The sequence below is a fragment of the Thamnophis sirtalis genome, unplaced genomic scaffold, assembly GCF_051295495.1.
Source record: "Thamnophis sirtalis isolate CommonGarterSnake01/CBP01778 unplaced genomic scaffold, rThaSir2_p1.2 scaffold_11, whole genome shotgun sequence".
Lineage (NCBI taxonomy): Eukaryota > Metazoa > Chordata > Lepidosauria > Squamata > Natricidae > Thamnophis > Thamnophis sirtalis.
In genome coordinates, this window is record NW_028261391.1 from 6,221,970 (window position 1) to 6,246,787 (window position 24,818).

A 24,818-nucleotide genomic window follows, 5' to 3' on the forward strand; every position below is an offset into this window, starting at 1 on the left:
GCATGCCATAGGTTCGCCATCCCGGGTGTTGGGTCTCCTGCTTGAGTAGGGGGTTGGACTAGATGACCTACAAAGTCCCTTCCAACTCTGTTAATGTGTATCTGTATCTGACTCCCAGAATTCGGAGAGTTGAAGTCCACAGATCTTAAGCTAAGCACCTATGAGGTCCCTTACTACTTACAGGTAATCCTCAACTTACCACCACAACTCAGCCCAAAATTTCTGTTGCTAAATGAGGCAGTTAAGAGAGTTTTGCCCCCTTTTCTTTCTGCCTGCAGTCATTAAGTGAATCCCTGCATTTGCTAAGTTAGTCCCATGGTTGTTAAGTGAACATGGCTTACCCCTTGACTTGGCTTGTCAGATTTTCCAATTTAGTTGTATACATGATGTACAATGACAATAAAGGCTATTATTATTATCTCTTTTATTCATTAAACATGAAACTCAGTCAACTGAACATTCCAAAATGCATCAGAAAGACCACTGACTGGCGCTGATGGCTGATACGATTGCTGCGTCCTAGGTATCAATCAAGTACCTTTTTAAAATATACAATGTTCCGAGTAGCAGTTTTTTGCAGTTCCACTGGGGTTATTGCAAGAAGTTGCAATTTGTTGATGTATCTTACATCTTATCCTTGGACATGGTACCAAGTGCCCTGATGACAATGGGTATCACTCTTACATGTTTCATTCATAATCATGTAGTTTGCTGTATTTCATCATCATCATCACCACAAAAAGTGATCCCGTGATACTAGGATACTAAATAGGAACCAGTTGCAAAGTGTATAAACTTTGATCACGTGACCATGAGGATGTTCAAGAAGAGACTGGGTTGCCACCTGTCAGAAATGATGTAGGGCAGGGGTCCGCAAACGTGGCAACTTTAATACTTGTGGACTTCAACTCCCAGAAATTCTATGCTGGCTGGAGAATTCTGGGAGGTGAAGTCCACAAAATATTAAAACTTGCCCAAGTTTGGGGACCCCTCTGATGTAGGGTCTCCTGCTTCAGCAGAGGGGGTTGGACTAGATGTCCTCCAAGGTCCCTCCCAACTCTGTTAATCTGCATAATACGTAACCTGGAAACGGGAGCCAAGAGACCCACCTGCAGAGCGGTCTGCACGTGGCCCTTTGCCTTGCTTCGCCACGCCCCCTCTATCAGTCTGGCCCCTCCCCTCCTCCAACGCCCCTCCCACGTCCCTCGATGCGTCCGCCGGCGCTCGCGCCCCCTCCATTCCCTCCCCCGAGGCACGGATTGGCTGGCTGAGGCTCCGCCCCGTCTACGGCGCCGGCGCATGCGCAGAGCCTCCGTCGGCCTCTGAGAGGAAGCGGTTTGCGATGGAGGACAGAGGAGGAGGCGGCAGCAGTAACAGTTGTCAAAGGCGGTCTCAGGCCGGGGGCTCGACGCCCGGCTCCGGAGACGACAAGCTGGCAGGGCCTTGGAGCAAAGACAAGAAGGACCCCAACGCCCCCGCGGTGGACAAGGAGCAGGAGCTGGTGAGAGGCCGGCGGGGCTGCCGCAAATAGCCGCGCTGAGTCACGGCCAGGCCCGGAGCCGGGAAACGCGCCTTAAACCCGGCCCATCATCCGCAGCCCGGGCTGGAGACCCTGCGCGGAGCCCTCCCTTCGCCGGCCAGGGCTGGTAGAGAAACGCGCCCGCCTCTGAGCATGTGCAGAGTGGAGCCGTGGGTTTGGGGCCGGGTCACTCGCACTTGGCCCAGCCCACCTCGCAGGGTTATTGTTACGATGAAAATAGGAGCCTTTATGCATGTTGGCCGCCTTGGAGGCATCTTATAAAGAGAATAAAGGCGGGATACGGGTAGGGCTCGACTTACGACCACAACGCCCCCCCAAAACATTTGATTTGCTAAGGGAAACTGGTTTTTAAAAATTATTATTATTATTGAACAGGTTTGTTTTTTTTTTTTTGAGTTTTTTAACATCATTATCATCTTTGCAACATTTCTACATCGGTATACCTCCATTATACTATTTTTATCCATACCTGTGTGCATATACTTTAATATGCGTAAGAGAAGTATTAGTGCATATATATGGATATAAATGTAGATAAATTAGTATACTAATAGATTATGTAAAAAAGAAGTATACGAAATGTTAAGTGGGTTTTTTGTCCCATGTTTCGGCCTTGCTGACAGAGGTTAAAATTAACCCAGGGTGGCATGTGTGAATGGGGCAATGACATTCTTTACCAGGGACTAAATCCTGTTTTTCCCCCTCCAATAGGAGCATCAATAATGTTTGGAAGGTGGAATAAAGGCACCAGGAGTTTCCTTGGAGATATTATATATATAGTCCTTGGCTTATATAAGTTCATTTAGTGACTGAAATTACAGTGGAGAAGGTGGTGGCCTTACAGCTACAGCGTACCTTGGAGGAAGCTAACTACCTTGACCCCTTCCAGTCTGGCTTCAGGCCCGGTTACAGCACTGAAACCGCTTTGGTCGCATTGACCGATGATCTCTGGAGAGCCAGAGATGGAGGCTATGCGTCCATCCTGGTTCTCCTCGACCTCTCAGCGGCTTTCGATACCATCGACCATGGTATCCTTCTGCGACGACTGCGGGAGGTGGGGGTGGGCGGCACTGTTTTACAGTGGTTCTCCTCCTACCTCTCGGACAGGTCGCAGTCGGTGTTGGTGGGGAGGGAGAGATCGTCCCCGAGGCCCCTAACCTATGGGGTGCCGCAGGGCTCGGTTCTGTCCCCTCTGCTATTTAACATATACATGAAACCGCTGGGCGAGATCATTCGGAGGCACGGGATTAAGTACCATCAATATGCGGACGATACGCAGTTGTATCTGTCCGCCCCGTGCCAACTCAATGAAGCGGTGGACGTGATGAACCGGGGCCTTGAGGCTGTTAAAGACTGGATGAGAGCTAACAAACTGGTACTCAACCCGGAAAAGACCGAGTGGCTGTTGTGTTTTCCTCCCAAAAATTTGGTCAACGTGCCACCAATCAGGCTGGGGGGGCAAAATTTATACCCCTCAGACAGGGTCCGCAACTTGGGAGTCCTCCTGGATCCACAGCTGAGTTTTGACCATCACTTGTCGGCTGTGACCAGGGGGGCATTTGCCCAGGTTCGCCTGGTGCGCCAGTTGCGGCCCTACCTGGACCGGGAGGCTCTCACAACAGTCACTCGAGCCCTTGTGATCTCTAGGCTGGAATACTGCAATGTGCTCTACATGGGGCTGCCCTTGAAGAGCATCCGGCGACTTCAGCTAGTTCAGAACGCGGCCGCGCGAGTGATCATGGGCGCACCACGGTTCGCCCATATAACACCAATCCTCCGTGAGCTGCGCTGGCTACCTGTTGATCGTCGGGTGCACTTCAAGGTCTGTCTTACCACCTATAAAGCGCTCCATGGTAGTGGATCTGACTATTTGAGAGACCGCCTTCTGCCAATTACCTCCCTGCGTCCCATCAGATCGCACAGAGTAGGCCTCCTCCGTATTCCATCCGCCAGTCAGTGCCGACTGGCGACTACGCGGAGGAGAGCCTTCTCAGTTGCAGCTCCGACATTATGGAACAACCTCCCCGTGGAGATCCGTACCCTCGCCACAGTCCAGGCCTTCCGCACAGCCCTCAAGATCTGGCTATCCCGTCAGGCCTGGGGATAGGATTACTCTCACCCCGCCCGAATGTTGAGTGAATGTGTGTTTTATGGATAATTTTCTTTTATTCACGATTTTTTTTTTTCTTTTTAAGTTTTGTCTTGCACTCCCTTCCCCTGATTGTTGTGAGCCGCCCTGAGTCCCCTCAGGGAAAAGGGCGGCATACAAATACTCAATAAATACAAATACAAATACAATACAATGACACTGAAAAAAGCGACTTGGGGGGGTGACACATACTGCTACCATGTCACTTAAGGGGTGATATGATAGCAATCGTCCAATATTTGAGGGGCTGCCTTTTTATACAGCTTATACAACTTATATAGAAAATATAATTTGTTTTCCAAATGACTAGAAGGCAAGACAGGAAATAATGGATGGAAACTAATCCAGGAGAGAAGCAACCTGGACTTAAGCAGAAACTTCCTAAGAGTGAGGACAATTATCCTGTGGAACAGCTTGCCTCCAGAAGTTGTGGGTGCTCCATCAGGGGGGGGGGGTTTAAAGAAGAGATTGGACAACCATTAGTCTGGAATGGTATAGGGTCTCCTTCTTGAGCAGGAGGTTCGACTAGAAGGGCAGAACAAGAAGCAATGGGTGGAAACTAATCAAGGAGAGAAGCAACTTAGAACTGAAGAGAAATTTCCTGACAGTTAGAACAATTAATCAGTGGAACAACTTGCCTCCAGAAGTTGTGAATGCCCCAACACTGGAAGTCTTTAAGAAGATGTTGGATAGCCATTTGTCTGAAATGGTGTAGGGTTTCCTGCCTAGGCAGGCGGTTGGACTAGAAGACCTCCAAGGTCCCTTCCAACTCTGCTATTGTATTGTATTGTAGAAGACCTTCAAGGTCCCTTCCAAATCTTGTTCTGTTATTCGCTTAGTTGTTAAGTGAATAGGAACAGTTATGTTAATCACGGCTTCCCCATTGACTTGGCTTGTCAGAAGGTCGCAAAAGGGGATCATGTGATCCTCGGGGACCCTGAACCGTCATAAATATGAGTCAAGTTGCCAAGCATCTGAATTTGGATCACATGACGGTGGGGGATGCTGCAATGGTCGTAAGTGTGAAAAATAGTCATAAATCACTTCTCAATGAATGAATGGCCGGTGAAGATCCGGGGTTTGGGCATGTGGACCAATGTCCCAGCCTGTGTTATGGAACAGGTGACCTTGGAGAGCAGCAAAATGAACCTTTGGAGGATGGGGATGATGACAAAGAGCTGCCCTATATCCCTTTTGAAGGAGACCCTTCCCAGTGTTGGCAATGAGCTTGGAAGCCATAGGATTACTTTTATTTATTTTGATGTTTATGTAGTGTATTTTGGAGACGTGACCCTTTGAGAGCTGTATGCAATGAAATTCACTTTAATGTTTGCTGATTAGTGTACATTTAAAGTGACAAAGTTATTCTAAGTTCTAAGGCCCTCTTTGGTCACTGACACATTTCCAAATCTTCAGTGGTTTTCCCAGAATTGCCACCCTAGGGAGTTAAACGGAGGCCTTGTCATTAAAAACCTGTTACTGAGATGAACAGAATAATAATGTCAGAAGGGACCGTGAAATCCAACCCCTTGCTCAGGCAGAAAATCCTATACCATTCTAGACAAATGATTGTCCAGTCTCTTCTTAAAAACCTCCAGTATTGGAGCACCCACAATTTCTAGAGGCAAGTTGTTCCACTGTTTAATTGTTCTCGCTGTCAGGGAATTCTTCCTTAGTTCTAGATTGCTTCTCTCCTTGATTAGTTTTCACCCATTGCTTCTTCTACCCTGAGGTGCTTTGGAGAACAGGTTGACTCTCACTTCTTTGTGGCAGCCCCTGAGTTATCGAAACACTGCTATCATGTCTCCCCTGGCCCTTCTTTTCATTAAAACTAGATATACCCAATTCCTGTAACTGTTCCTCATATGTTTTAGCCTCCAGTCCCTCAACTTTGTTGCTCTTCTCTGCAATCTTTGTAGAGTCTCAACAGCTTTTTTATATTGTGACCAAAACTGGATGCATTCTAATGTGATGGTGGCTTGTGGGGGATGAAATACTTAGAACAACAATAAGGAGCAGTTGGGATGCTTCTGTGTGCTTTCCTGGTTTGCTAGATCTGCCTGAATTTCAAAGGAATGCTGGCATTTGTTATGTTAAGTCTGTAGTTTATTGCTATTTTTCTCAGTTGGCTTAATGGGGATTTCTCTCACCACTTGAATTTCATATGTTTCTGTCTTCAGTTGGATATATTTATGATTAAATGTAAATTATAGTGCCACCATCACCTTGCTGTTGAATAACTTTGTATTCCTGTTTCATCCATCAATTCAGTTACAGTTCAGAATAGCTGATTTCGGAGAGGCCTGGATTTTCACATTTTTTTCCCTTCATTCTTTACAGTCTGAGGAAGACAAACAGCTACAAGATGAGCTGGAAATGCTTGTGGAACGCTTGGGAGTAAGTTCTTCACTGTGAACTTGTGAGAGATCAGACTATACTAATTTCCTAAGTCCAGAAATGATGGAGCTTCAAACAGCAATAAAGTTCACGCTGTATTGTAGTGACAATCCTATGTATAATACAGGTAGTCGTCATGACTACAGTTGAGTGCAAAATTTCTGTTGCTAAGTAAGACATTTATTGTGAGGTCTGCCCTGTTTTATGACCTTTCTTCCTACAGTTGTGAAATGAATCACTGCAGTTGTAAAATTAGTAACAGGGTTGCTTGTGATAAGATCTCAAAAGATGGGTCGTATGACGCTACCACCGTCATAAATATGAGTCAGTTGCCAAGCATTTGGATTTTGATCATGTGACTGCAATGATTATAAGTATGAAAAATGATGATAGTGACTTTTTCAGTGCTGTTATAACTTCAAACAGTCACTAAACAAACTGTTGTATAGTGAGGGCTACCTGTATATTATTTCTGACAACAATAATGTGCATGTTGTTGGTTCTACCCTAGTCTCGTAATAAAATTAATTCTGACGCTGACAGTGTTGATCCATCTAAAACAATAACTTGCAGTTTATAAAAATTGTATTTTAAGTAAGACTGTCAACAGTGTGCCTATAGTCCTCGACTTGTGACTGTAACGGACCCCAGAATTTTCATTGTAAGTCACGACGATTGTAAGTTGAATCACCTATATTGACTGGACCCAATTTTACTTCTTTGGAAAACCGATGTTTTGATTGGCTCATAATGGTCATAAATCTAAAACTTCCTTTGGCTCATTTTTTTTAAAATTTCAAATCTATGTATATTAACTGCATTCTTAGATGATCTCCAAAGCAGCACAAAATGAAATGGGACAATTATCATATACTTTATTCGTAAAAGGGAGGATTCCAGACATCTTCAACAGTTATTTAGCAGTTAAGAGAGTAACGTGGAAGAAAGCTCTCAGCATTGTTCTAATATTTGTGAGGTTCTTGGTGACCTTTGTCTGACTGCTGTGTGACCAAGAACAGTACGGAGGCCTAGTGGTCAAGACCCTCCCTTCCCACTTTGGAAGTTGAGAGTTCAATCCTAAGTAGCGACGGATGTTTCTTTCCTACGGCTCAAAAGAAAAAGATATCTGCTGTGAACTCCACATAGGCATCAGGAAGGGCATCTGGTCAGTAAACGCTCGGCTCCATCCAATTGCCCTGACTCTACCTGAATAGGGACCACAGGGTCATAAAAAGGGAGTTTTTTTTGTTATTGTGTGAGCAAAAATGATGGCTAGACAGTTGCCTAATCTGCCAGGACTCTTCTTAACGAAACAGTTATGCCTGTTTCTAGTAAATATGCTCTTAGTGCAGGTCCCATAGCAAAGTTTTGAGCTGATTCCTCCTGGCCACATTTAACCGAAGCGGCAGTTTTGCAGGGAGGGCTTGGCAGGTAAATTTTTGTTCCCTTCCTAATAACAACCGATCTGATTGCAGGAGCAAGACACAGCTCTTTACCGTCCTGCCTTGGAGGAACTTCGCAGGCAGATACGCTCTTCCACAACCTCCATGACTTCCGTACCCAAGCCATTGAAGTTCCTGCGGCCACATTACGGCAAATTGAAAGAGATCTATGAAAATATGGCCGCAGGGGAAAACAAGGTGCGTAGCTTGGATTGATTCGAGGGAAGTGCTGGTGCTACTTTGCCATTTTTCTTTTTGTCCTTTCTAATAGCTAGCTGGGACGCGGTGGCTCAGTGGCTAAGACGCTGAGCTTGTCGATCAGAAGGTTGGCAGTTCAGTGGTTTGAATCCCTAGCGCCGCATAACGGAGTGAGCTCCCGTTACTTGTCCCAACTTCTGCCAACCTACCGTGTTTTCCCCAAAATACGACCTGTCCTGAAACTAAAGCCTTGCCACATTTTTCGCGTGGGCAAAAAGCCCACCCCCGAAAATAAACCCCCTGGACAACCCCCACCTCCAGCCAGGCAGAGCACCGCTCACCGACATAGCAATATCCTGAAAGGGGGGGGGGGAGAAAGGCACTCACATTGCTTGGCACCTTCGGGATACCACTAGGTTGGGGAGTTCTGCCTGGCCAAAGGGGGGAGTTGCCGGGTGGTTGCGAACTGTCTCCCGAAGAGCCGGGCACAGCCTCGGGTGAAGCAGCCATGCGGTGACCATGCTCACGAGCAACCACCCGGCAAACCCCCTCTCCAGCCGGGCAGAGCGCCATTCACTGACCTAAGGGGTATTACTAAGGCCAAGCCACGTGGCGCTCTGCCTGCTCCCCAGCTCCCGCGGCTTGGCACATTAGGGATACCCTAATGGAGCTCTGCCTGGCTGGAGAAGGGGGTTGCACGAGTGCCTATTTTGGCAGCCAAGTTTGGGAGTTTGGAACCGGAGAAGACGTTATGCTCGTCGGCCCAGACATGTTGAGGCTAAGAGGCATGCCTGCTGGAGGCAGAACAGGCGCTCGCGCAAACCTCTTCTCCAGCCGGGCAGAGCTCTATGCACTGACCTAGTGGGTATCCCTAATGTGCCAAGCCGCGGGAGCTGGGGGGAGGGCAGAGCGCCACGTGGCTTGGCGCCCTAGTGATACCCCCTAGGTCAGTGAATGGCGCTCTGCCTGGCTGGAGAGAGGGGTTGCCGGGCTGTTGCTCATGAGTTTGGTCACCTCATGGCTGCTTCACCCCTGAGGCTGTGCCCGGCTCTTCGGGAGCCAGTTCGCAAGGGAGCAGTCGCCCGGCAACCCCAAAACAATAAGCCCTCCCCTATAATAATCCCAAGGCCATATTTTGTAAGTAAAAAGAAAATAAGACCCTGTCGTATTTTTGGGGAAACACGGTAGCAGTTCGAAAACACGTAAAAAATGCAAATTGAAAAATAGGAACCACCTTTGGTGGGAAGGTAACAGCGTTCTGTGCACCTTTGGCATTTAGTGATGCTGGCTATATGACCACAGAGACGTCTTCAGACAGCGTTGGCTCTTCGGCTTTGAAACAGAGATGAGCACCACCCCCTAGAGTCAGGAACGACTAGCCAAAATGTTCGAGGGGAACCTTTACCTAATAGTAGCTAGCTAGCAAATCGGTCCCTGGTTGTCAAAAATCTAAATACCAATTTACTTGCTTTGCTCCTTTTTCTTTGCTTCAAGAATCAATCTATTCACAGTAGACCCCCCCATGATCTCCAAAATGGTTTTGTGCAGACCTTGGTGTGATTGTGTATCACCTCTCCTGCGGGAGCTGCATGGATTGCCGATTTGCTTCATGGTGCAATTCAAGATGCTGGTTGTCACCTTTAAACCCTTCATTGCTTGGGACCAGTCTCTTGCCAGTCACTGTACCCCGCCCCACTAGAGTGGGGAGGCAAGGAACGTTGCGGGTCCCGCCTCTAAGGAGATACACTTGGTGGGACCCAGAAGAAGGGCCTTCTCCATGGTGGCTCCCTTACTCTGCAATATTATCCCCCCAGAGATTAGACTGGCCCCCACTCTAACACTCTTTCAGAAGGCCCTGAAGATGTGGGCTACCAACGGGCCTGGAGAACCCAGAGCAGGATGGAGCCCATTAAATGGCTGGCATGCATGTGTGTTATCACTGGGATGAGAGGATGGGGGTGGTTATTCTATTATTTTTATGTTTTATTATTATTACTTTTTCTTTTATATTGTGCTTTTATGTCCTTGTAAGCTGCCTTGAGTCGCCATTGCAAGTAGGCATCAATGTACATTTTCTAAACAAACAAACAAAATAGCAGAACATAAACTGGGTGGGAAATGAGAGCCCATTTGGCTTCAGGCTAGTTCCCGGGAGTTCTAATCCCACCTTGGGCAATGGAAGCCAGTTGGGTGACTCGTCCAGTCACTCTTTCCCAAGCCCCTGTCGACCTTGGCTGACAAGCTGGTGGTTTCACAATCAATGGATCATCACTCGAGATGGAAAAAGCACTTGCTGGGAAGGAAATAAAAATGAGTGGCAGATGAGATGCTGCCCAAAAGGCCTCCTCCAGGGTGAATTAAAAGATCCCTGTTATAGTTGGGTTATTCATAAGGAGAGCAAATGTGTTGCTGTTTCCTTTGAGAAGGGGGCACAGGAAGACCTGGAGGTTTTTTTTTAAAAAAAGCTTTAAATAGCCAATAGCATCTTTATGTTAGGAGAGGACGTTCTTAATGTTGTGTACAGGTAGTCCTTGACGCATGGCCACAATTGAGCCCAAAATTTCCATTGCTAAGCGAGCTTTGTCCCATTTTATGACCTTTGGTGCCACAGTTGCTAAGGGAATCACAGCATGTCATTAAGCAAATCCGGCTTCCACCATTGATTTTACTTGTCGGAGGCCAATTGGGAAGGTTACACATGGTGATCACATGATCTTGGGCCACAAATACATGTCAGTTGCCAAACACCTGGATTAAGTCTCTTTTCCAGTGCCGTTGTAACTTCGAGTGATCACTGAACAAATGTTTGTAAATCTAAGACTCTCTGTAGCCATCCCTGGAGAGTCTGAATTGAAATACTGTTATTTATTCACACACAGTGCCTAACACAGAGCGTTGTTGCCATTTTTCTGTTTTTAAGAGGTTTTAGCCAGAGGAATTGTTCGATCCACTCTTAACATTTCTTTCTTCTTACAGCGTTTTGCTGCGGACATTATATCTGTTCTGGCCATGACAATGAGTGGAGAGCGAGAGTGTCTGAAGTATCGGTTGGTGGGGTCTCAGGAGCCCTTAGCTTCCTGGGGACATGAATACGTGAGGTAAGGAGCAAGCGCAGATGTTTGATGATCTAGAAGTCAGCAATACAGGTAATCCTCCACTTGCGACTGCAGTTGAAGCCCCGGATTTATGTTGTTAAGTGAGAAATTTGTCAAGTGAGTCTTGCCCAATTTTACGACTTTTCTTGCCACGTTTGTTCGGTGAATGACTGCAGTGGTTAAATTAGTAATACAGATGTCCCAAAGGGGCTTTTTTTTTCAAGAGGCCACTGAACTTTCTGTTTTTTCTTTGAAGACGTTTCGCTTGTCATCCAAGAAGCTTCTTCAGCTCTGGCAGAATAGTGGGGGATGGAAGGATTTATATTCCTTGCAGACAGCTGGTCATTTGCAGGACGGCCTTCTAAAAAGGATGCAAATCCATTTTGTTATTAAATATTATGGATGTTTAGCTAGAATAGGACATAAGGATTCAGTGCTATTGGAAGATTTTAGAAATATTCAATAGCAATAGCAATAGCAGTTAGACTTATATACCGCTTCATAGGGCTTTCAGCCCTCTCTAAGCGGTTTACAGAGTCAGCATATTGCCCCCAACAACAATCCGGGTCCTCATTTTACCCACCTTGGAAGGATGGAAGGCTGAGTCAACCTTGAGCCAGTGAGATTTGAACAGCCGAACTGCAGAACTACAGTCAGCTGAAGTAGCCTGCAGTGCTGCATTTAACCACTGCGCCACCTCGGCTCTGAAATGCCAGTATATGGTTTTGTATTAAATCTTGGTATATTTTATGATGAAGGACGTTTAAACAATTATAGTCAAATAAAAATTGAGATACAAGGGTAACATGTATAAATCTTTGAGTTAAAATACTTGAGTTAATATGAATGATGCTTGATGACTGTGGAAGAGATGCACAGAAACATTTTGTAACCAACTGATACACTTTCTACAGTATGTAAAGAAGGAAGATTTTATGTGTTGTGTTTGTTTTGAAAATAAAAATAAATTCTATTTTAAAAATAAATAAATAAAAAGGATGCAAATGACCAGCTGTCTGCAAGGAATATAAATCCTTCCATTCCCCACCATCCAGTCAGAGCTGAAGAAGCTTTTGGATGAGAAGCAAAACGTCTTCCAAAGAAAAAAACAGAAATTCCAGTTGCCTCTTGAAAAAATATCACCTTTGGGACAACCAGGACCTGGATGGCTGAGAATCTCTATAGATATTTAGTAATACGGAGGATAAGGGAATTCATAAGTGTGAATCAGTTGTCAAACATCCAAATGTAAATCATGTGGTGATGGTGCAACGCTTATGTATGAAAAATGGTCCAAAGTCAGTGCCGTTGTAACTTCGAATGATCACTAAGTGAACTGTTGTAAGTCGAGGACTACCTGTACAGTTCTTTTGAACTACATAGTTCTTTTTCATTGTTAAACATCACCTTCCATTTGCAGAGCTGAACACAGCAAACGGGAGACCCTCAGGTGATGTCCCAATCCGCATTGCCTGAGCTTTGTTTATAGTAGTTGTTTCTTCAGTATAGTCTCTTGCAGCAGGGGTCTTATTAACCCAAGACTGATTATTGACAAATAATCTCTTATTTTCTACATACCAAATGAGTGACCCATTGGGATCCCCATCTCAAAACAACTTACCTTATGTGCGGCCAGAATCTGAAAATAACATTTAACACAGTACAATACTTACCTGTTATTTTTCAGAGTATAAGACGCACCAAGATTTTGAAGAGGCAAATTTAAAAAAAAGTAGGTAGGTAGATAGAGGGATAGAGAGGGAGAGAAAGAGAGAGAAATACAGTAGGTAGGTAGGAAGAGAGAGAGAATAGTTAGGTAGGTAGATAGATAAAGGGATAGAGAGAGAGAGAAATAGACATATAGAGAAATACAGTAGGTAGCGAAAGAGAGTGTAGGTAGGTAGGTAGATAGAGAGAAATAGAAAGAGAGAGAAATACAGTAGATAGGTAGGGAGAGAGAGTAGATAAGTTGGTAGGTAGAGGGAGAGAGAAATAGAGATAGAGAAATATAGTAGGTAGGGAGAGAGAGTGTGTGTAGGTAGGTAGCTAGGTAGAGGGAGAGAGAGGGAAATAGAGAAATACCGAAGATAGCGAGAGAGAGTAGGTAGGTAGATAAAGGGATAGAGAGAGAGAGAAATAGAGAGAAAATACAGTAGGTAGGTAGGGAGAGAGTGTGTAGGTAGGTAGGTAGAGGGATAGAGAGAAATAGAGATAGAGAGAAATACAGTAGATAGCTAGGTGTTTCTGCTGGCACAGGACTTGATCAATGTAATTCTCATCAATCAGTTAAAGAGCTTTCCAAAAGGGGAAAAAAAGGTTTTGCACTCTGCAAAAATGCCCCCCCCCCCTTTTAAAGGCATGAATAGCCTTGCGGGGGCTTACAGAGTGCGGGAGGGGGTGCAAAAACGAGCAAAAACGGTCCATTCGTGAAAATGGGCCCGTTTTTGGGCAAAGAAATTGCATGCATAGCCTTATGGAGGCTTAAAGAGTGCTCCGGGGTGTGTGTGTGTGTGTGTGTGCAAAAAAACGGACCATTTTTTCCTTATTTCTGTCCTTCCCAGCTCCCAGGAACTCTCTGAAAGCTTCCATAAGGGTATGCACAGCCATTTTGGTGAAGGGGGCGGGGTTTGGTGAGGCAAAAAATGCTGTATTCAATGTATAAGACGCATCCAGATTTTCAGCCTCTTTTTTGAGGGAAAAAGGTGCGTCTTATACTCCGAAAAATAGTTCAGTTGAAATTGTCATATGTGAGACTGATTGCGGTAGATTGTAAGGTATAATTTATATTTACCCAAAATATAATTTTATCATATATTATTGTATTTTATTCCAATTTCATTTTAAATCGTATTTTATCAAATACCATTTTAAATTTTTTAAATCTGATTTTAGCAATAATTTGGGTCTGGAACTCTGCACTTTGATGTGGCCCAAGGGCTAATCAATAAATTAAACTCTAACTCTAAACTCTTATTTGAAGTGTTCCTTACAATAAAGCAGATGGGAAAATTTAAGCCCCATTTCATGGGCTGAAAAACAAGCTATAAATTTGCCAGGAAACTCCCCCCCCCCCCTTCAAATGACCTACTGTATAGGGAGTTTGTTTTGTTTTATTTTAAAATCATATTATTTTCCTTCCGTTGCCGCTGCAGGCATCTAGCAGGCGAAGTCGCCAAGGAATGGCAAGAAATTGACGAGGCAGACAAGACCCAGAAGGACACACTTCTAACTCTTGTGAAGGAGATTGTGCCGTACAACATGGCCCATAATGCTGAGCACGAGGCCTGTGATTTGCTGATGGAAATTGAGCAGATGGATATGCTGGAGGAATATATTGATGACAATGCCTATGCCAAAGTTTGTCTCTATTTGACCAGGTGAGGGAACTGTACTTTCTTGCGTTCGTGGAGTTTGTGAATTTGTGGAATTCATAAGAGTCGGCAAGGCTGAATTAGGCCATTGAGGGCAATCCCTGGATGAACACAGAGATCCAGATTAAAACATTCATGGTCAGTGGCTATCCAAACCGAGTTTCTTTGCATAATTCAATTCAAAATACAGTTCAAATACCAAAGGCTTCCCCCCACCCCCACCCCAAGACTTAATTGGAAATTACATTCCTGTCCCTCAGATCTTTTATTCATTTTCTGCACTCTGAAACAGTGCAGAACAGATCTTAATCTTCTGGGTGATATCTTTTCAGATTCATGAAGAATGCTATCCGCCTCTCTACCTGCTCAAAACTATATGTTTCCAGTTCCTTCCTTTCTTATTCTTCTAAAATCCGAATGAACCTTTTTTTCTCTCTTAGCTTTTGTACCTTTTCTTCTTTAAGTGTGGAGTTCAGAAAAGTACTCAAAGTGAAACTATTTCCTTTAGAAATAATAGAAAAATTATTTATTAGAATAATAAATAATCCCCTCAACACTGTCAAACTATTTAATAAGTCTGCAATACTATTACTATTAATCTTCTCATCGTTCCTATCACCCATCTCCTCCCACTTATGACTGTATGACTAACTTTGTTGCTTGTATCCTTATGATTTACATTGATTATTTTCTAGTATGATTTGATTGCTTATTTGTAGCCTATGTCTATCTTTAAGTGTTGTACTTTATGATTTGTGACAAATGTATCTTTTATGTACACTGAGAGCACATGCACCAAAGGCAAATTCCTTGTGTGTCCAATCACACCGTCCATAAAGAATTATATTCTATAAGAAACTCTCATTTTACTGAGACAATCCAATATGACAAAGAATTGTTGCAAGGAAATGCAGGACCTTAAGTGTAGGGCAGTGTTTCCCAATCTTGACAACTTTAAGATGCGTGGACTTCAACCCCCAGAATTCCCCAGCCAAGCTTGGCTGAGGAATTCTGGAAGTTGAAGCCCATGCGTCTTAAAGGTGCCAAGTTTGGGAATCCCTGATCTAGGGTATTCTGAGCCCAAATCCTGATTGATTGTGACAGGTTTGCATTCATTTACACATGGAAAAATAAAAATGTATGCTGAAATTCACCTGAATCTGATAAGAAAGGTATAACTAGCCATAATTCTAATCCTAAAGAGATAATTCTTTTTATCAACCAGCCCATTTTACAAAATGTTCCCCCCTCCCCCACTTAAAGGAAGCAATTCCTAATTTAGGTAACTTCTATATTTGCTGTTCAGTAGGATTTCTGTCTACTTTAACTCTTCCATGATGAGGTTATGACAAAATTGTGGCTCCCCTATGCCTCAATATGCATATTGTGATTTTTTTTTCCTCTTTCAGATCATCTATATTTTTCATGAGTTGAATGATTTTTTTTCCCCCCATCGCATATTGAAAACTTTAATTTGACAGCAGCTAAGGTTTAGGGAGCTACCCCAAGGGACTGTGTAACATTTGTGAAAAAAGCAACAGTTGGCGAACAGCCGTAGTACTAATCAAACTTCATTTTCTGCCTCTCCCATTCTTATTTTTCAAGCTGTGTGAGCTATGTTCCTGAGCCGGAGAATTCTGCCCTGCTCCGTTGTGCCCTTAGTATCTTCCGCAAGTTTAATCGCTATCCTGAAGCCTTGCGTTTGGCCCTTATGCTGAATGACATGGAACTGGCAGAGAACATCTTCATTTCCTGCAAAGATGTGTAAGTAGCGCTGGGGTGCTGGGGGACAGATCCACAGGGCTCAGGGTTAGCTGAACGGAGAATGGTTAAGTCTTGAGCAGGGGTCATCAACTTTTCAGACCTCAGGGACCACTAAATTCATAATTTTAAATCCTGCAGACCACTAATATGATCTGCCTAATGTTCGGCTGGGTGGACATGTGGTCACATGTAGTTAGGTGGTCATATGGCTGGGTGGGCATGGTCAACTCAATGTCACTCACGTTGAGGAGCACCTCACTAGCCTCTACTCTCCCCTCCCCTCCCAATCACTCCTCGCCTCCCCACCCAGGCTCCTTAGGGCCCCAACAGGAAGCAGTTGTTGGAGCTAAGCAGTCACCATGAGAAAGAGTTGGCAAAAAAACTCAGTTCAAATTGGATCAGACCGAGAAGGAGGTTCAGCAGAAGCACCTCACTGAGGACTACGTGCATAGGCTTTCCAAGCAGAGGGAAGACCTGCGGGAGTGCAAGGCCAGGTACCGGCACCTGGAGGCTCAGCAGGCTTGGATGGTTAGCCAGTTCCAGGCCATGATGCAGTCCCACTGGAACGAGGCCCTCCGGCTCTTCGCCATCAGTCGTGCTTCCCTCCAGCCTTCGCCCAAAGCCCCCCACCAGGAGGCTAAAGCAGACCCCAAGTTGGAATTTCTTCCCCCCTCCGACCCACACAAAAGGACCCCGAAGGAGGATACTCTCTGCAGAGAGAGTATCCCCGAAGGAGGATACTCTCTCATTGCACGTATCCATCCCAGGGGCCGTAGTTTGAGGACCCCTGATTTAGTGCAATATAAAAAATGCAAATAATTTTTCTGAGGACCACCAACATTTTCTCTCAGACCACCAGTGGTCCACGGACCCCCGGTTGGTGACCACTGGTCTAGAGTCTTGTCCAAAAACCATTTGATTCACATGTATAAAAAAGGATGCTGAGATCTAGAAAGAGTGCAGAGAAGAACTACAAAGATGATTAGCGGACTGGAGGATAAAACACATAGAATGGTTGCAGAAATTGGGTATGTCTAGTTTAAGTGCAGCTGTGGTTAGAATGCAGTACTGGCAGTTCGATTCTGACCAGCTCAAGGTTGACTCAGCCTTCCATCCTTCCGAGGTGGGTAAAATGAGGCTCCAGATTGTTGGGGGAAGTAGGCTGTAAATCACTTAGAGAGGGCTGTAAAGCAGTATATAAGTCTTAAGTGCTATTGCTGTTATGCATACTTTTTTTTCTTTTTTTGAAACTGAGAACACAATCTTCTACAAAGGAATCTGAACATGATTATGCCAAAGCTTCACATATTTCCAGTTATCTTTTTAATAATTTGGCTCTATGTACAATGACCAGTGAGAAAGAATTATGAGGACTTAGTTTAGAACCTCTGTTAAGTACCAGGCTTTCATTCCAGAATAGAAGCAATAGACGTACAAAATAAAACAATGAATCGTAAATAAATCCAAGATTGATCCTCCAGATCCAATATTATAAACTTCTGGTGGAAATTAAAATGTTGCTTAATTGAAATTGATATTGCTCAATGTTTGGAAACTCAGGTGAGGAACAGTGACTTTCAGTGAAACTTGCCAACATTATCGGTACCGTATATACTCGAGTATAGGCCGACCCGAATATAAGCCGAGGCACCTAATTTTACCACAAAAAACTGGAAAAGTTATTGACTCGAGTATAAGCCTAAGGTGGGAAATGCAGCAGCTACCAATAAATTTCAAAAATAAAAATAGATACCAATAATGCCATTGCCCATTGAATAACATATACAGCCTGCCTGTGCCCATTAAATATACAGTAGCCATTGTAAAAATTTGCTCTGCATAACAAATTATTATCACACAATACCGGTGTATTCAATGAAATACTTCACTCACCTCATGATGCTGATGTCCCGCTGTGATGATGATGTCCCGCCTCCTATGACACACGGCACAGTGATTCCTATCATTGGATCACTGTACCAGAGGAGGTGGGACATCGCTATGTGGCTGCTTGCCATAACGAGGAGGTGGGACATCGTTGCAGAGTGGCAGGAGGGGGAGGAAGGGGAATCGTAAGATAGCCCTGCATTACATTAGAACGTGAGGAGGGGGGATGGTGCGGTGCACGCTGCGTGGCAAACTGACACAGAGGGAGGGGAAACTCGGGGGCGCTGGGCCATTCACGAGCGTCACCCAGCGGCATGGCCCCGCCCCTTTTTCTCCTCCATTTCGGGCAAATTTTTCACTGACTCGAGTATAAGCCGAGGCGGCTTTTTTCAGCTCAAAAAGTGGGCTGAAAAACTAGGCTTATACTTGAGTATATACAGTAATCATGATTATCTTCCTGAGATGGGATGTCTTATTTATTTCATTACATTTATTATGGCTGCTCACTCCAGCAGGCTCTGGGCTGCTGACAGAATCCATTGTTAAGTTAATTAAAAACATAGACAAAACATGAGTGTGGCCTAAAAATAGGCCAATTAAAATGCAGCTTTTCCCTGCGAGCAAAATTAGGTTTTAAGGGATTTAACCCTAACCCTAACTTCTGCTGCCTGCCGGCTGCCTGCAATTTGGCAGTTCAAATCTCAGCAGGCTCAAGGTTGGCTGATCCTTTCAAGGTGGGTAAAATGAGGACCCGGATTGTTGGGGCCAATAGGCTGACTCTGTAAACCGCTTAGAGAGGGCTGTAAAGCGGTATGTAAGTCTTACGTGCCATTGCTATTTTGGAAACGCTGGAAGACTGAGCCCCATCCATCCCTCTGGGGCAGCGGTCTCCAACCTCCAAGCTTTGCTGGCTGAGGAATTGTGGGTGTTGAAGTCCACAAGTCTTAAAAGTTGCCAAGGTTGGAGACCTCCGATCTAGGAGATGCTGTTACTCCTGCGAAGCACTGACTCTTAAAAAAAAACAAAATTAAGGTCACCAACAGGATTTTGCTGAGATTTCATAAACGACAGTTTGGCTTCATCATCTTATAGTCCACTCTAGTTAAAACATTTTTCGTTTGCTGACTGTTGTTGTTGTTGTTGTTTTGCAGAGTGGTTCAGAAGCAAATGGCCTTCATGCTGGGCCGCCACGGGGTCTTTCTGGAGCTAAGTGAGGATGTCGAAGAATATGAGGATCTTACAGAGATCATGTCTAATGTCCAGCTCAACAGTAATTTTCTGGCCTTGGCCAGGGAAGTAAGTTCTCTTGCACAATCACAAGGTGGTGCTACCCCCTCCCCCCCCCAGTAGAATTTAGAATCTTGAAAAAGGAGCAGTGTGTGTGGTCAAACGAATGGCCCGTGGGCCGGATGCGTCACGGGCTGGCCATGCCCATGCCCAGTTTAGTGAAGGGGGAAAAAAATCGTGATACGTCCCGTGGCGACGCCAGTTGGACACCCCTGATTTAGAGCAAGGCAAGGGATAAATGTTGACTGAATGACAGTGAGATATAGACTCCTGGGAAAGCTTTTCAAGCAGTCTGGCTTAATTTTAAGAAATGCCTCGTTGTTGTTGTTGTTGGTTGCGAAGTCATGTCCAACCCATTACAACCTCATGGACAACGTTCCTCCAGGCCTTCCTGTCCTCTACGATCCTCTGGAGTACATTTAAGCTCACGCTGACTGCTTCGGTGACTCCATCCAGCCACCTCATTCTCTGTCGTCCCCTTCATTAGGTGGCCAAAGTATTTGAGTTTCCAATTCAGGATCTGGCCTTTTAAAGAGCAGTCAGAGTTGATCTCCTCTAGGACTGACCGGTTTGATCGCCTTGCAATCCAAGGGACTCTCAGGAGTCTTCTCCAGTACCAGAGTTCAAAGGCCTCCATTCTTCGGTGGTCAGCCTTTCCTATGGTCCAACTTTCACAATGCCTCCTAATCCCCATCCTGTAGCATTATTTTTCATCTTAGTGCCATCTACTGTGGCAAATGAGCTGAGAATTCAACCTGCCAATACTGTCAGTTTATTTCCCGGCCCCCACAATGGCCGTTAAATGTTTTTGAAAAGAAGGTAAAATGTTAAGGAATAATACAGGACGACCTTGTTTAGTGACTGCTTTGTTTAGCAACAGTTGACAATTAAAACGGGTAGTTATAGAGTAATTTTATGACCAAGTCCTCACATTTATGATTGTTGCAGGTCTGTAATGCAAAGGAAAGCTGAAATAAGATCACAAGCACAGTTGCTCTTTCACTTAGCAGCCGATTTGCTTAACAACCAAGTGTGCTGTCCCAACTGTAGTTGCTAAACAAGGACTGCCTGCAATACTTCCTCAGATTTAAGACAGATTGAACATTTGCATAAATGTTTCCACTGTTTTTAATTTGATGCAAGGGTGAGTTTTAATCAGTTCTCAGGCATGGAAGGTTTCTCAACATATCAATTTGGCTGCGTGTTCTTTTTTTTTTTTTTTTTTTTTAACATGGATATTTTACAAGACTCTTGCTTTCAACTATCAGGATATTGAATGACCCAGTGGCATGGAAATGTAATTAGAATCTGGAAAGATTTAGCAAATTATAAAAAGGAGTCTAGAGGTTAAAACTTGTGCATGATACAAGCCACAGCTAAATATGTTGCATTAAAGTTGTCTGGGCAGAATGAAGCTTAAAGATTGCAGTTCTAAATATATTCTGTATATTTCATTGTAATCCAGCTAAGACATTTATCATTTAAACTGTGAGACATAGTAAAGTTGGTTATGTTGTCATCTAGTTCAGTGTTTCTCAACCTTGGCCACTTGAAGATGTCTGGACTTCAACTCCCAGAATTCCCCAGCCAGCATTCGCTGGCTGGGGAATTCTGGGAGTTGAAGTCCAGACATCTTCAAGTGGCCAAGGTTGAGAAACACTGATCTAGTTAATGTTGGAACCAAGTGCTCAGAAACTAAATCTAGATAGGTAGGTAGGTAGGTAGGTAGGTAGGTAGGTAGGTAGGTAGGTAGGTAGGTAGGTAGGTAGGTAGGTAGATAGATAGATAGATAGATAGACAGACAGACAGACAGACAGACAGACAGATGATAGATAGATAGATAGATAGATAGATAGATAGATAGATAGATAGACAGATGATAGATAGATAGATAGATAGATAGATAGATAGATAGATAGATAGACAGACAGATGATAGATAGACAGATGATAGATAGATAGATAGATAGATAGATAGATAGATAGACAGACAGATGATAGATAGATAGATAGATAGATAGATAGATAGATAGATAGATAGATAGATAGATAGATAGATAGATATAAATGGCTGTGTGCGTGTTCCAGCATAATTCTGGAGTGCCTGGAGCAATTTCAGCCAAACTTGCTACACAGATGACTTACTCTGGAAAAAAACACTATGAGGGTAAGACACTCCTAACACCCCTTGAGAGTGGTGGTGTTCTGCTACAATAAGCCTGTTGTGCCTTCAAATGGCTTCTACTGTACAGCGCAGTGGAGTTGCCATGGTAACTGTTTCACAGTACTCCACAAGGGGGCTCCCTCTGGTAAGGGGGAAAATCCAACATTAGAAATTACATTTGGTCTGGACATTCTCTCCTCCTCCCCTATAAATCCCAGACAACGTCAGGTTATGAGTTAGTATATAATAAAAAAAACTTTGAAATGGGAAATGTCTTGTGCTGAAGAAATGTTTGGCTTACATTTCAGTCGGAATTAAACACTGGTGTTGCATTGCATTTCTTAGGAATTCTGAGCGTGTATTTAAATATTTGAAATATAGTGCTGGGCTGCTTCTGTATCATTTCTTTGCTCTCACCTCTTCTAATAGTAAAGGCTACCTATTTGACATTAAATGCTATCTGGACAACTTAGTGTAAAAAAAAATGGCATCTCGAGATTTCCAATACCTGTCCCAATTTCTAAATTTCCATTACAGATAAAACAGGATTTGCAGTCATGGCGTCTTTTTTGATCTCCGTATACTTGTGTGGGGTGATCAGTTATTTGATTCTAACCCTTTTTGTGACCGCTCTTTGCAGCAGCGTGCAAAATATTTTGAATTCAAAACAGTTCCTTGGAAGAGCTGTGCTGAGCTCACCTGGAATGTCCTGGCAACATGACCGAGATACCAGAAAGCATTCTGAATATAAAACAGCGAAGTTGAGCTCAAAATATTTCCAGCAAGGTCAGAGCAACCTGATCTAACTTGAAACAGTTATTTCAAGATCACAACATTTCAAATTCAACATCTTTCGCATTTCTAATGAACCGAAATGCTCAGCAGGGCAGCATGAGTGAAAAAGAAAAAGAAATGTTTTTTTTAGTTTTCAGTAAACCTTTTCTTTGATTTGGGCATTCATCCAACACTGCAGGGAACTTGAGATTCCTATGCTACTGATAGCTCCTCAAAACACTTTTTTTTTACCCCCAGTTTCTCCCAGTTTCCCCAAATTGCAATGGTTGAAAAGTGGAGGGCAATTACTTGAGAATTGAGTAACAGAAAAATTATACAATAAACCAACTTTTCACCAACTGTGGTTTTAAAATGATTTGCTGTGATCCCCTGGGAAGATATAGGCAGCGATAAGAAAGTTGTGTTTTCCTCAAAGTGACGGAATGTGGGATGTTACATCATGGAAAATCAAAGCTTTGATTTGGAGTGACAGTAGGACATGGTTGATAAGTTAGATGAATTTTCAGTCCCCCGCCCCCATCTAAATGAGGCTGTAGCTTAGTTATTACTTTACCATTGCATGCTTATTCTGCAAGTAAATGTATTCAATATATTATATTTGAATATCATCAACCTTCATTTTTCTGACACAGTGGCTCAGTGGTTATGATGCTGAGCTTGTGGATCAGAAAGGTCGACAGTTCAGCGGTTTGAATCCCTAGTGCCTTGTAACGGAGTGAGCTCCCGTTACTTGTCCCAGCTTCTGTCAACCAGCAGTTTGAAAGCACGTAGAAAATGCAAGTAGAAAAATAGGAACCTCCTTTGGTGGGAAGTTAAGAGCGTTTGCGCCTTCAGCGTTGAGTCAGGCCAGCCACATGACCACGGAGACGTCTTCGGACAGCGCTGGCTCTTCAGTTTTGAAAACGAGATGAGCACTGGCCCCCTAGAGTTGGGAACGACTAGCACACATGTGCGAGGGAAACCTTTACCTTAACCTTGATTTTAGATTTTTTTTTGTAACTTAAAAATGTTGTGAACCACACCTAGTTTGGTCATTCTGTGATTCCATATATATTTTAAACATGGATAGTGGATTAATTTACCAATCAGGCGAAGACTTGTTTTATACATTAAAGACATCAAAAGTAACTCTTTCTTTTTGCCCCCAGCTGGACATCATGGAGCCCAAGGTGCCAGATGACATTTACAAAACACATCTAGAAAATAACCGTAAGTGCTGGGCTTTGAAATAGTGGGGCCCTTGTTGACTCCCTGGTTCCCTGGAAAATTGAAGGAATATCTTGGTTGGTTGCACCTCTTGTCGTCAGTCTAATTCACACCGTTTGGATTCAATTTGAGTATAGAGAGGGGCAGTTCTAACTATATCACGATGCCTCTTCAGATATTATAGCCCAGTTCTATTTGAATTTTCTTTTGCAAACTTATCTATAGCTGGTCACGGTCATTAAGTATTTGTATTTGTATTTGTTTATTACTTATAGGCCGCCCTTTTCCCTGAGGGGACTCAGGGCGGCTCACAATTTATGGGGAGGGGAATACAAGACGAGACATGAGACAGTACATAAGTAAAAGTAGAACACAACATTCATTCATCATTTGGGTGGGGACGGATTAGAATCTTTATCCCCAGGCCTGACGGGATAGCCAGGTCTTGAGGGCTGTGCGGAAGGTCTGGACAGTGGTGAGGGTGCGAATCTCCACGGGGAGATCGTTCCAAAGGGTTGGAGCTACTACTGAAAAGGCTCTCCTCCACGTAGTTGCCAGTCGACACTGACTGGCGGATGGAACTCGGAGGAGGCCTAATCTGTGTGATCTGATAGGTCGTAGGGAGGTAATTGGCAGGAGGCGTGTCCCTCTCCCCCCCCCCCCCCCAATTCTTGATTCACATTCTGAGGCTTTTTTTTTGTCACGGAGCAGGAAACTATATAAATTTCCAATTTTGATTGCCGTGGAAGGTATCTGCACTAGTTTGAACCTGAAAGTTTAGGGTTTTTTAAAATGGAATGGCCATGGAAGGCATTGCGACTTAAGTATGTTTCTGTTTTCAGAACAATTACTTTGACAAATTACAGTTATTAACAGGAGAAGACTGTCAGGCAACGAGAAATCAAGACCACGCATTAAGTTCCAGTGAAACTGATTTATTGCTCATGCCTGGACTCACGAATTTAGTCAGCCAACAGCGCTGACTTGATGCTATGTAACCGTTAACAGAATTCAAGGGGGTGGGTTGGAGTTGGACCACTTGTGGGAACGTAACAGCTCCAGGCTGATTCCTCTCTTGACTCTTTCCTCCCCACCCCTTTCCGGCTCTGCCTCGTCTTCTCCAAGGCCATTCCATAGCCATTTTGGGCTCCTGGCTTAGATGGACTTCAAAGGACAAAACGAACCTATGGAGATAGATTTTCAGTATGAACCACAAAGCATAAAACCTCCCAAGAACATTGAACTGAGAGGGACAGTGGGAGCAAAGCTCAATTGGAGGGCCTCTTTTAGAGAGGGATGAACAAGTGCTCTGGAAGAAAGGCCTATTCCAAACTGTTTTTAAAGTTAATCCAAGCGCAACACATCACAGAGTCAAGTCCAGAAGTAACATTCCCTACCATTAGAATCTCTTTTAAGACTTAAGATAGCACCAACTTTATTTGGGAATCTGGCCACCTTTGGGTTGAAAGGTTCTATGTTTCCACTGGAAAACATTTTTCCGTCGCTGAGCCATTATCTGGGGTG

The 24,818-nt window shown here is 44.0% G+C and overlaps 1 protein-coding gene across 1 annotated transcript in view; it reads left to right on the forward strand.

Annotated features, from left to right (window-relative positions):
• Positions 1–1,319: 1,319 nt before the first annotated feature.
• Positions 1,320–24,818, forward strand: part of PSMD2 (proteasome 26S subunit ubiquitin receptor, non-ATPase 2) — a 43,048-nt gene continuing 19,549 nt past the window's right edge. Inside the window, exons 1-8 of the mRNA XM_087725126.1 lie at positions 1,320–1,501; positions 6,030–6,086; positions 7,562–7,726; positions 10,703–10,824; positions 13,974–14,198; positions 15,798–15,956; positions 18,995–19,139; positions 23,237–23,297. Coding sequence (XP_087581252.1) covers positions 1,343–1,501; positions 6,030–6,086; positions 7,562–7,726; positions 10,703–10,824; positions 13,974–14,198; positions 15,798–15,956; positions 18,995–19,139; positions 23,237–23,297 — 1,093 coding nt within the window. The 5' untranslated portion in view covers positions 1,320–1,342. The remainder of the gene's footprint in view (positions 1,502–6,029; positions 6,087–7,561; positions 7,727–10,702; positions 10,825–13,973; positions 14,199–15,797; positions 15,957–18,994; positions 19,140–23,236; positions 23,298–24,818) is intronic.